We start from the raw sequence: 12,436 nt of genomic DNA on the forward strand, positions 1-12,436 counted from the left end.
CCAGGGGGAAGACAGGTGGGGTTCATGGTCTTGTAAGTTCCTTCCACCCCATATAGGCTTTAGAAAAATTTGCGGGGCACCTGGGTGGCTCAGTCGGTGAAGGGTCCGACTTCAGCTCCGGTCACGATCTCACGGTTCGTGGGTTCGAGCCCCACGTCGGGCTCTGTGCTGACAGCTCGGAGCCTGGAGCCTGCTTCGGATTCTGCGTCTCCCTCTCTCTCTGCCCCTCCCCCATTGCTCTCTGTCTCTGTCTCTCAAATATAAATAAAACGTTAAAAAAATTTTTTTAATTTCTCCGTCTATACTACACACATATATATGTGATTTTGAGACACATTCTGCCCCCCATCCCACATTTCAGCACCTCTGGTCAATGGCGCCTTACACTCTCTGTTGGCCTGACTCGATGTTGACTTCCCTCAGAGAGAACCTGCTTTCTGAGGTGTCAGGGACCCAGAGCACCTGCCTCTGAGGCCACTTCACGGTGACCTCTCTGCATGAAGTATTTTGGACCACACTGTATGCGTTCAGACCCTAACGCTCACAGTTCAAGTTCTAGGAGGAAGACTGCCACCCCCCACCTGGTGCCAAATTTGATTCTCGCATTTCCTGATCGTCCTTTCTCCCTAGCAGGTTTCTTACCTTGGGAGCTAAGTCTTTGCTCTCCCAGCTTCTTGCTGGAAACTCCTATCACACTCCCCGTGTTGGCCATATTTTCCTTCTGAGTGAATACCTGGTGCACCTTATAGTTGATGGCATTTCCCATTGGACGAAGTGACTCACGACCTCGGTACGGTCTTCTTCACCATGACAAGCAGAGTCACGGCCCTTTGTATTTCCACTTAACACTGTAATTTCCCACACGCCCAGGTTTTCAAGAAGCCCGGCATCTCCCATTCAAAGTGTCCTCCCTGCGTAAATTGAGGGACTTGAAGCTTTCTCTGTCCCAAGGTATCATCAGATGTTTCTAGCCTCGAGGCCAGAGCCTGAGCGGGCCGCTACAGCTGCCGCCACACGGTGTCGCGGTTGAACACATTCCGGTGCAGCTTGGCGGATGCCCGTCCACGGCCACTGTGATCCCCGTGCTGAGCCAGATCCTCGCACAGGCCAGGCTGGTGCCCCACATTACGGGTCCAGGTTACGGCCTCTTTATTTTGCTCTGATAAGTTCAAGCAGATGGTTTAGGTCTCCAGGGACTTCTAGCCTCAAACACACATTGGCCCAAACCAGCCTGTACTATCAGCTTCAGGACCAGTGTCGAGCCTGGGTTATGGGTCCAGACTCCCCTCCACTCTGGGCTCTCGGTGTCCTTTCCTGAAAGCAGACTTCAGCCAAGGGCATCCCCATCCGGCACAGAGGTTCCAAGAACATTGTTCCTCAATGGGGAGGTGTTAAGCATTCAATCAGTGTCCTACTCAGAGGTCCCACTGTGTATCACCCCACCTCCCTTCAGGGCTGTGTCTACGTAACTCAGGGAGCCTATTTGGGGGCCAGTTGCCCATAAATGAAAACCCGACCTGGCAATGAGTTGCGTAATCCTAACCAGAGAATCGTGGGCAACTTCCCTTCCTAAAAATGCCTCGTTTCACAGAATCTTATGACATGATTATGTTCTAGCCCAGTGTCCCTCCGCCCTTCAAAGGGTCCCATACACCCCATCCTAGGGACAAAGTTGGCCTTGAGGAGCAGTGGATGAGCTTTTGTTTTGCCGAGTCAGGTTTACACGCTAAGAGGGAAGAGCTGGAATATTTAGGATAACGGTGGGGATATTTGCAGGCAAGGTCAAGGGAGAAGGAGCAGAGAGGAAAGAGGACAGCTGGAGAGAGCTGTCTGTACGAGATGGGTTAAGCTTTGTCCGTGGCGTGCAATGTCAACCTCCCCTCCAGCTACCTGCAAAAGCACCAGAAAGATGGATCTCACTCTCTGGCATTTTGGCAGTTGGGTTCATGGTTTTGAGATGAGGTGAACCTGGCATCGAAGGGACACAGGACTCGAGCGGAGGCTCCCAAGGATGCCCCGAGGGACCTCTGTTCAACAGAGATGGGGAAACGGAGGGCCAGAGGAAGGACTTGTCCAAGGTCACCCAGCAACCTAGGGTCCAACGTGGCTCTGCCCACTAAACGTGAACCCCAAACCACCCACCGAGCAGCGGTGACCCCAAGTCTCCAGCCCGCCTGCCAGAGGGGCTCAGTACAGATATTCCCGCACGGTGAGTTCCTTCAGGGTAAGGCCCCAGGGGGTGGGCTTCCGGAGCTGGCTCTCCTGCAGCCTTTTCTGCAGCGAAATGAAGTCTCTGCCCAGCGTGTAGGCCAGGCGGATCATGGCGTCCAGCAGGGGGGCGTAGTAGCGATGGCCCTCCCGGGCTTGCAGGCACTGGAGGGCCCTCTCACCCACCGCAAAGGCTTCAGCAGGGCGTTCAAGGTCACGGTGGCACACCAGCATGGCACAGAGGGTGGGGACCACCATTACGGGGCAGTGGGCCGTCAGTTTCTCCTGCAGGGGCACCACGCGCACCAGGATGTCCAGGGCCCTGGTGTACTGGCCGCCTCGCAGGCAGCCAAAGGCCTCCCTGAGCTCCGGCCGGGTTAGGAAATCGATGAACTCGCGGGACCGCCGCACACAGCGGATGGCGTAGAGCAGGCTCAGGTACTCCTTGAAGGCCAACTTGCGCTCGGAGATCATCTCCTCCGTGAAGTTGCCCATCAGGTGCTTCTTGGGGAAGACGACATCCTCGATCTCTTCCCTGAACGTCTTGAGGAGGTTTTTCTGGAGCGTCTCAAAGTCTGAATAGCGCCGCTCCAGCACGGCTTTGTTGCTGTCAAAACTCCCTGTCTGGATGACGACGATTTGGTACATCTACGGCGCAAAGAGAGAGAGCGTTTGACTACCTCCGAACAGGAGGTTTTAACTGACAGAGTGAGCCCCGGCAAATAAAAAATAATGATGATCACAATTTCAAGCATACCCTGAAAATGGGTTATCGTTGTACGCAATTCTGTTTTAAATTGCCATCAGCATCTGCTGAGCTATAAAAGCGAATCATGACAAGAGTCAACCCGAGAATAACAAACACGGCAGCATGGAGGCGTCTCGTGGGACAAAGAGCACAGGAAACGGGGGGGGGTGGGGGGACAGGGAGCCTGGGGGTGCTCCCCACCCATATCGTCAAAACCCGGCCCCGGGTTCCTAAACTGGGGAGCCTGGATTCGATCCACTGGAGCGGTGGTTCCAGGCGGTACGCTGGCGGTGACGTTATATGGTAAGAAAATTACTGCTTCTCGATTCTTGTTCAGCTAGAGCATACTGATTAAGGGCACAGGCTGCCTGGGTTGCAAATCCAGCTCCAGCGCGCTCTAGCTGTGTGGTCTTAGGTAGGTACTTGACCTTCTCTCTCCAAGCCTCAGTTTTCCCGTGCATGAAACGAGGATGGTGGTAGCGCCTCCCTCGCTGGGTGAGGATGAAATGAGTTAATGCACTGCAGGGACGGGGGACTGTGTTCAACACGCGGTCAGCGCTCAGTGTCCCCGTTGTTATTATCCCAGTCCCAATTAAGGGGGCAAGGCAGGGAGAAGGGTTGACTATGGCTCCTACTTGGACACTAACGTAGCCCCCAACACAGGCTAAAACTCCATTTTATTTATTTATTTATTTATTTATTTATTTATTTATTTATCTATTAAAACATTTTTTTCTTAATGTTTATTCATCTTTTGCCAGACAGAGAGAGACAGAGCGAGAGTGGGGGAGGGGCAGAGAGAGAGGGAGACACAGAATCCGAAGCAGGCTCCAGGCTCTGAGCCGTCGGCACAGAGCCTGATGCGGGTCTCAAACTCGTGAACCGTGAGATCATGACCTGAGCCAAAGTCGGACGCTTAACCAACTGAGCCACCCAGGCGCCCCTTATTTATCTAGTTTAATGTTTTATTTTATTTTTGAGAGAGAGAGACAGAGTGTGTGTGTGTGTGTGTGTGTGTGTAGGTGCAAATGGGGGAGGGGCAGAAAGAGGGGGGCAGAGGATCCCAAGCAGGCTCTGTACTGACAGCAGTGAACCTGATGTGGGAGTCGAACTCAGCAACCTCGAGATCGTGACCCGAGCTAAAGTCGGACACTTAACCGACTGAGCCACCCAGGCGCCCCTAAAATTCCATTTTAACAAAAAGAGCAACAACCCCTAACCCCAGAGCCTCCCGCCAGCCATGGCATGACCAGCTAGAATCTAATAATAGCACTTAGCTCTCCTTGTAATTACTTTTATAATTATCTTTTCTTTATGCTATGTGATATTGGTTCCCCTTTGAAAGCTATTTAGTGGTTTTTTAAAAAAAATTAAATTTATTTTAGAGAGAGAGAGAGAGAGAGAGAGCAAGCGCAAGCAGAGAAGGGCAGAGAGAGAAGGAGGGAGAGAATCCCAAGCAGGTTCCACACTCAGTGCAGAGCCCTACGGGGGGGGGGGGGGGGGGGGGGGGGCTTGATCCCAGAACTCTGGATCATGATCTGAGCTGCAATCAAGAGCCGGGCCACCCAGGCGCCCCTTGTTTAGTGTTTTTAAAAAGTAGTCTAATTTAAAGAAAATAGAGTAATTATGATGATGATATATCATTATTTTATAGGATATATAATTATTAAGAATACGCCTAGTTATTAATAATAACATAAGTGACGGGGGTGGGGAGCAAAAACTGTGGCCAAGAGACACAGGTGGTTAGTTGTGGGCGACACGGCCTTTATCTGGGCCAGTTCCTCCTCAGGATCAGGAACCGTGACTCACACAGCTACAGTTCTCACAGTTCTGAGCACCATGCTGAGCGCAAGATCTGGCTTTTTGCCCCCCCTTAGAACCCTGTGAGGCAAAGTGCGCGGGCCCATCTCATCCTTGGGAGAGTTGAGGCCCCACCGACTTGCGCGGGGGCCGGGAAGGAGGTGGTGAAAGGCGGGCCGTCGCTGCCGGATCTCGGAGGCCCACTTACCACGAACTTGGAGACTTTTCTCTCCTCGATGCGGGCCGACGCGACCTCAAAGAGCAGCTTGACGCGCCGCCAGCCGCGCTTCTCCTTCCGCCAGTACTCCTGCAGCTCCCCGGTGGTCATGCTGGAGTTGGGGCTGGGGCCGCCGGGGGTGCCTGGAGGGACGGCACCCTTAAGCACTTGCACCGGCTCGGTGCACTGTGGGGAGATGGCTGGGTCTGTCTGGGGTGGGATGTCCGAATCCGGAAGAGCCCTGCGCATCCCCCTCCCCGCCCCCACCCTGTCCAGACTCCGGGCCCACCCGGGCCGCGTCCAGCCCGCCCCCCCCCCCCCCCCACCACGACAGCCTGACATGGCACCCCTCCTCCTCCCCCCACCCGCACCGCCAGCTGGTGTCTCCGTTGTGAAACGCTTCCGTTGCACCATCCACTTCCAGCCTGCAGGTTGGCCACGGGCGCCCGAGGCCCATGCTCCTGACAAGCAGGGACGGTGGCTTGTTGGCTTCTGCACTCCCTACAGCGCTGACGCCCGTGCGGTTGCCCCGGCCCCTGAGCTCACACTGGGCGACCAGCGGAGGGAGCGATTGAGGATGCCGGGCTCCAGGCTCAGCCCGGTGGGCCGCTCCAGACTCTTCCCTCTCTGGCTTCCCACATTCCCCGCCTTTGCTTGCACCGGCCACTCCTTCCGCCTGACATGCAACCCTCCTGTTTGCCTACCTGCAAACCGAACGGTGTGTCTTCGACCTCCCTTGGGCGGTGAGCCCTTCTGAGGATCTCGGGAACGATGAGAATCCTTCCCCGCGGAGATGCACAGATCGCTGTGCATTTTATTTCAAGGGATATGGGGCTCCAGTGCCCTTCAAGACCCAGCCCAGGTGTCACTTCAACTGTCCCCTTGCGTCAGAGTAAGAGCCTCCCACCTCGTCCCTACAGCCTATTTTGGTGACATCTCAAATTATTTTTCACAGATCTGTTTCCCTACCACACTGGAGGGCCTGCGGTGCTTGATTTGCTCTTGTTTTCCCCAGGGCCCGGCACAAGGCCAAGGACAGAGCAGACGGTCCATAGGCGCATACTGAAGGAATGCACGAATGAGTAAATAAATTCGCTCCAGGACATGACACTATAGCAGACACTGTCAGTGCTGGGCACTCACTGTTCTGGAATGTCCCACTGGCTTCTACTGGAAGCACCTAGGACTCTCACACTGAGGGCTTCCTTGAGCTAAAGCGGTATGTTCTGGAACTTTCCTTGGCTGATGAAGGATGGGACTGGTCCCCTCACCTCTTGGATGGGATGACTCTGAGATGTGTTCCTTATGTCTTGCAGAGGACCTCCTCTGGGACTGAGCCCAGTTGCCTCCAGCAGTAATCTCTCCATCAACATCCTGTCCTGGCTTCCTGCCCTTCCTTTCCTCAATTTACCGCTCCCCTGCTATGACTCCTGGAACCTTCTCCCAGAAAGATGACTGGCACCAAATTCTTGTGTCAACCTAGGACAGCTGCCCCCTCTCCCGCGGCATCTGTTGAAGGGCCCACATTTGTATTTCAGATGTCTTCAGACCTCTATCTCTGATCAAACCCCAAGCCTCAAGCTCACCTAAGTGTTCATCGGGTCCTGGACATGGGAGGTCTTGGCCGGTGGCTGCTGCTTCCTGCTTGGTCCCTGTCGCGCACTGGGCAATGGGTCCCATCCATCCAGGGCTTCCAGGGTGCTCAGGACTGGCCATGACTCCGAGGCTGCTAGGGGGACAAAGAGGGCAGTGAGTTCCCACTTGTGTTGGGGTTCCTAGTGGGCCCCAGGGTGCTACGGGGTGCCCCTAGTGGGCCCCGGGGTTCCTAGCGCACCCCCGGGGTGCAGTGGCATAGTCCCCACTGCCCACCCAGCTGTCCCCCCAGCTGCCACATGCGAGGCCTGGGTCTGCCCCTTTGCTGAACTGATCGGTCCAAGCCCTCTCTTGTTGTCACGATGCTTCCATTATCGAGTTGCTCTGAATCTGATTTCAAGCAAAGTCAGGATTACTTGGGAGCAAGATGCTGTCTTGTCCGGAAGCACATCCCCATACTCCATTTTCTGTTCATTTGTAAATAGAATTGCAGCGTCCAAAGCAGGGATACTGGTATGTATCCCTCCCATCTCTCTCTCCCTCCGTCTCTAGACAGACACTTAGGACTTACGGAACACGCTTCGTATGCTCCTGACTTCTTCACATCCACTTATTTAACGCCCACAAAAATCTGTCGTGACTCCCAGTAACAGAAGAGGAAACTGAGGTTTAGCCCAAGGTTCTGCGGCTGGTGAGCGTACCCAACGAGCAAAGCTGAATGTTTTGTGACGTGCCAGGTCGAGTGCTCTGTGCTCAACACCCACTCTCTCACTTAACTGATTCTGTGTGCAGAAGGAGTTTAAGCTGCATTTTCTCATAAAGGAACTGAGAGAGTTGCCTACGATCAAGGCTAGTGTGTGGTGGGCAGGACCCAGATGCCTCTCCACCTTCCTCAGGGCGTGGGGGCGGGCAGACAGTGGGAGTGCTGGGGGCTAGTTTACGCAGTAAGATCTGTGACTCAGATCAGTGAACAAGATGACCTCGTGCCTGGACTTCTCTGTGCCTCAGTTTCCTATAAATCGGGTATAAGAACGGAGCTTGGCTTCACGATGCTGGTGTGAGGGTTAAGTCAACAGCTCAGGGCTCCCCACATACCTGGCCCTGTATAATAGTCCCTGTTATTTATTATTATTATCATTTTAGAGTTTATTTATTTGAGAGAGAGAGAGAGAGCACACGTGAGCAGGGGAGGGGCAGAGAGAGGGAGAGAGGGAATCCTAAGCAGGCTCCGCACGGTCCGTGCAGATGCGGGGCTCCAGCTCACAAACCGTGAGATCATGACCTGAGCCAAAACCAAGAGTCAGCCGCTCAACCACCTGAGCCATCGAGGTGCCCCTATTTTTTTAAACATTAAAAAAAAAATTTTTTTTAACATTTATTTATTTTTGAGAGACAGAGACAGAGCATGAGTGGAGGAGGGGCAGAGAGAGAGGGAACCACAATCCGAAGCAGGCTCCAGGCTCTGAGCTGTCAGCACAGACGGGGGGCCTGAACTCACGAACTGTGAGCCGAAGTCAGATGCTTAACTGAGCCCCCCAGGTGCCCCTGAAGATTTTATTTTTAAGTAATCTCTACATCCAACATGGGGCTCGAACTCATGACCCTGAGATCAAGAGACATACGCTGTACCAACTGAGCCAGCCAGGCACCCAAGTCCCTGTTATTAATATCTGACACATGATAATACTTTGAAAAATGTTTGGAAAGTCAATGACTCTAAATTGAAGTATAAGTTGGAATAGAATTTAACATGTCTGAGACAAATTAGAAAAAAGATGACTGAAACATTAGCTCAGATGGAGCGAGGAGCTGGGCCGCCACTTTGGCACAGAGATCCAAAATCAGAAGGGTGCAAGTAACCTTACCTCCTTCTTCCCAAGATCTGAGGGAGCTGTAAGGGGCACATGGGGACGAGACTCTAGTCTGCGTTCCGGGCCCTGTGTCTGAATCCTCACACAGATTATGGCCTAGAGAGGGGTGGGGTTACAGCTTTTTCCCCCGCAAGTGGCCAGAGCCCATCCTGACTCCAGGGCTGAAGGCCTTCTGGAAAGGCCTGGCCTGGGGAGACCTGAGGTCATCTCGGGCCGGGGTGGGGGGCCCTCCTTCGGGGGGCAGCTCTTCTCCAGTTAGATGGAAGGAATTCTGGTCCATTCTCCAGGTGGCTCTGTGCAGTTGCCCAGTGAATGTCTCCCCAAGACCCTCTGTCCAACCTTACCTTATATGGTGGGAAACTGAGGCACAGAGCAAGGGCATGGCTTGAGTCTGCCAGAGCCTACACACCTCATTTTCCTCTTCTCCCCTTAAGGAGACAGGCCTTCTATCCTGACCAATTGTGGGTCTGAATGCAAATTGTTTAGTATCTCTAGGCCTCAGTTTCCCCACCTCAGAAGTGTGGCCACAAGGCCTGTCCTGCTGACAAGAACACCAATGGTGAAGGACAGACTCTCTATATTCTGGCAGGTGCCCGGGCAAGGTGGTGAGTGGTCTCCATGTTTTCTTAGTGGACTCTGGGTCCACCCTGGGAAGCCCAGTGGTTCCTGTGGGCGCTCCTACGTACCTGCCTCAGCTCCTCTGTAAAGCGGGTGATGGCAAGCCTCAATGGCTCCAGCCCTTCCAGCCCTGCTGTCCTGATCAGGCAGCTGGCACCAGGTCAAAAGCAGGACACGATTTGCCCAGAGACCCTGTGAGAGCCCAGAAATAATGGCCTTGGCTGAACACGTCAATGAAGACCCGGGAAAGCTGAGCATGAACCCAGGGCTTTGAATAAAAATCAAATTCAGCAGGCAAAGCCAGTTCCCTTATGTTTTCTCTTATAGGGTTGGCTGGGAGTCACTATGAGAGGAGTGAGAAGGAGAAAGTCAGGCATTGGTGCATGTGCAAGGAGTCTTGGACAGCTTCCCGGTTCCTCTCCAGGCCTCAGTTTCCTCATCTGTGAAATGGGGAAAGCAGCCTGTCACTCCCAAAGCTCTGTGGGGACAACCACGCATGGGGTTCTCTGGGGGCTTCTCTCCCGTCCCCATCCCCTGTCTAGCAAAGATTTCTCGATTTTATAAGAAACCCCTGCAAATGCTGATGCCGGTGGCTTGGGGTCCTGTGCTTGGCTGAGGGGGGCAGAACAGCTTCCAAGCCCCCGCCCCGTCCAGCTGTGTGTGCAGCCATTCTCCTGCATCCCTCCCAGGCGCTGAGTACCACTCCTCCCTCCGAGGGCTGCCCCGTCCTATCCAGGCCTTCTTCTGCTGGCTACAGTGGGCCACCTTCAGAGCCCGTGCTGCCTCCCTGAGGAGCTGCAGAGGACTTTCCATCGGACTGAGGCTCCAATACAGCAGGGTAAAGCCCGACCCAGGGGACAGAAGGTCCTGGACGTTGGGTGGGCACACTCACATTTGGCAATCTCCCAGGGGGACGGGTGGGGGTCCGGGGAGCCTGTAACAGCAGGTTTCCTGGTTCTTCCCATCAGAGAGTCCCTTCCGGCAGGCTTGGCGGTAGGCCCTGGCTTCTGCATTTTGCCCCAGTCCCCAAGGTCGCCTGGCACCACTTTCTGTGTGGTGACTTATTCTCCAGGCTCAAGACGGGCTGTAGAGGTACCTCAAAAGAATGGGGGTGATGGAGGGCTGGGGATCTGCTTCCTGTTCTACCCCAATGAGCTAAGGGGAGCCCCACACGTAGAGGCTCTGCCCCACACTGCCCCCAGCAGGTACTGGGGGAGGCCCATAGGAGGAGGGGGCTCAGGCCACAGGAGGGCAGAGCCCCACCGAGGTGGGGATCAAGCACTCACCTGAGGCCTCTGGTTCCTGTGTGGCTCCGGGGGGGGGGGGGGGGCCAGGAGGAGTGTCACATGGTCCCCTTCAGCTCTCCTCTGTTCTGGGCTCTAGCGAGGCTGCCGCATCTGAGTTCCCCCTTAGAAAACAGGAAATAGGCTGTGTGACCTACTCCTGGTCGCCCCAGCCCATTGGCTGATGACAGATAGTGTATTGAACCCCGCTGACAGGCAGCCCGGCGGGGAAGGGGCGAGCAGGACAAGGCGAGGCAGGGCCAGCCCTGAGGGCTCTACTTCTGAGGGATCTCGCTGGGCCTCACACAGCCTGCAGCGGGCTGGGCTGTCCCTCAGAGCCCCAGATAATCTCTGGCATTCAAGCAGCACTTCCCAATTAACATTCCTTGTTCTAGCCTATGAGCCAGGCCTGGTGGGGGCCACTGTGCCCCATTAACAGGTGGGGAAAGTGAGGCTTGGAGCACAGAGCTGGTGGGATGCAGGGCCAATGCCTGACATGGAAGGGAAATGGGGTAAACTCACAGTTCCGTCTGGGGCCTTCCTCTGGGCAAAGCTGCATCCGACACTCCCGACAGAAAGTACGGGGGAAGGCAGACCTGTGGCTGTGATGTGATTCATGGCCACTAGCACTTGTGGCCTCGAGGGCAAGAGACAGGGACAAAACCAAGAGAATAGAGCCTCACCAGTCCCCAAGGAGGCCACCACGTGTCTCTTCCCAGCTACGATCCCCTCCTTCCCCATTAGAAATCGTCACACTCCTAATTCTGAGGAGGGTCACTTCTTTGCTTTTCTTTGCAAATTTAGCACCTATGAATAGACCCCAAGACAATAGAGCTTCATTTTACCTACTTTGGAATTTTATGTAAATTGAGCCATGCGCCGCGCAGTTTGTCTGCTTTGGTGTTTTGCTTCCTTTATTCAACATGTCTGTGTATCGCAGTCATCCATTTGTGTGTGTGTAGCTGCAGCCTTTTCATTTTTTGTTGTTGTGTCGCTACATTATTTGAATAGCTCATTGTTTCTCTCTCTCTCTCTCTCTTTTTTATCTGTCAACACACATTGAGGGTTGTTTCTAGTTTGGGCCACTGTGGCCCGTGCGGCTGGGCATATTCTTGCACATTCACCCAAGTGCACACGCGCACGTGAGATGAAATCCCCGGGTTTTAGAGAACGAACAGCCGAAGAGCTTCATCTGGGCTGGATTATAGCAAACATGCCCCCAGTGGCTGTGTCTCTTTGTGCCCCCACCCGCCACCCGCAGGGCGCGCGAGTCCTAGGTCCATTGTCGCTCACTTCATGCGGTTGGTATATTTTTATTGCCATCATTCCAGCGGGTGGGGAGCGGGCTCTCATGGTTTTACACTGCATTTCCTAAGGAGAAGTGATGTGGAGCATCTTTTCATGGGATGATTTTCTACCCGTATAGCCTCCGTTCAAGTCCATTGCTTGTTTTTTTGTTTGTTTGTTTTTTTGTTTATTTTTTTGATTGGCTTATTTTCTGAGTGGTTTGTAGGTGTTCTTCATGAGTTCGTTTGGGTCTTTGTGCTTTCCAATATTCTTTCCCACCCTGCGGTTTGCATTGTACTCCCTAAAAATAGGGTGTTCGGGGGGGCGCTGGGGTCTCTCAGTCGGTTAAGTGCCCGACTTCAGCTTAGGACATGATCTTGCAGTCCGTGAGTTCAAGCCCCGCATCGGGCTCTGTGCTGATGGCTCAGAACCTGGAGCCTGCTTGAGATTCTATGTCTCCCTCTGTCTCTCTGCCCCTCCTCTGCTCATGCTCCGTCTCTCTGAAAAGTAAATAAACTTTAAAAAAATTAAAAAAAATAAAAATAGGGTGCTTGGATGAATAGAAGTTGCCAAACTTAAAGTAGTCAACCCTATCAATCTTGGCTTTCACAGCCCATGTCATACCTTAAGACCACAGAGATTTCTCTGTTACTGTTCTTTCTCGCTGCTTCTGCAACAACTTTGCGGGCCACTGTGAGGCTGAAACTGAGTTAACATGTGCAAAACACGTAGAACAGCGCTGGTCCCTCATAAGCACTGCACAAGTGCTGGCAGTTCCCACTGTTCTCAACACCTTTCCAGTTTGCCA

At 53.7% G+C, this 12,436-nt stretch overlaps 1 protein-coding gene across 5 annotated transcripts; it reads right to left on the minus strand.

Annotated features, from left to right (window-relative positions):
• Positions 1–253: 253 nt before the first annotated feature.
• On the minus strand, positions 254–10,413 carry SNX20 (sorting nexin 20). Of its 5 annotated transcripts, XM_042919687.1 has the most exons (5): positions 9,951–10,319; positions 9,127–9,498; positions 6,563–6,705; positions 4,968–5,119; positions 254–2,856 (listed from the first exon to the last, which is right to left on the minus strand). In XM_042919687.1, exons 3-5 carry the CDS (start codon positions 6,690–6,692, stop codon positions 2,188–2,190), a joined length of 951 nt encoding a protein of 316 aa, XP_042775621.1. In that variant the 5' UTR covers positions 6,693–6,705; positions 9,127–9,498; positions 9,951–10,319; the 3' UTR covers positions 254–2,187. The 5 variants fall into 5 exon arrangements, with proteins under 5 accessions (XP_042775621.1, XP_042775619.1, XP_042775622.1 ...); XM_042919685.1 differs by lacking the exons at positions 9,127–9,498; positions 9,951–10,319 and adding an exon at positions 10,345–10,413 and having other exon boundaries at positions 6,563–6,702; XM_042919688.1 differs by lacking the exons at positions 9,127–9,498; positions 9,951–10,319 and adding an exon at positions 10,345–10,375.
• Between the last annotated feature and the right edge of the window lie 2,023 nt (positions 10,414–12,436).

This window comes from Panthera leo, chromosome E2 (genome assembly GCF_018350215.1).
Source record: "Panthera leo isolate Ple1 chromosome E2, P.leo_Ple1_pat1.1, whole genome shotgun sequence".
Classification (NCBI taxonomy): domain Eukaryota; kingdom Metazoa; phylum Chordata; class Mammalia; order Carnivora; family Felidae; genus Panthera; species Panthera leo.

Coding starts and splice junctions, on each gene's coding strand:
- SNX20 (XM_042919685.1), bottom strand. CDS start 6,692: ATGGCCAGTCCTGAGCACCCTGGAAGCCCTGGATGGATGGGACCCATT. Junction 5,120..6,562: donor AGGACCCGATGAACACTTAG/GTGAGCTTGAGG, acceptor CCGTCCCTCCAG/GCACCCCCGGCGGCCCCAGC. Junction 2,857..4,967: donor GAAAAGTCTCCAAGTTCGTG/GTAAGTGGGCCT, acceptor TTTGCGCCGTAG/ATGTACCAAATCGTCGTCAT.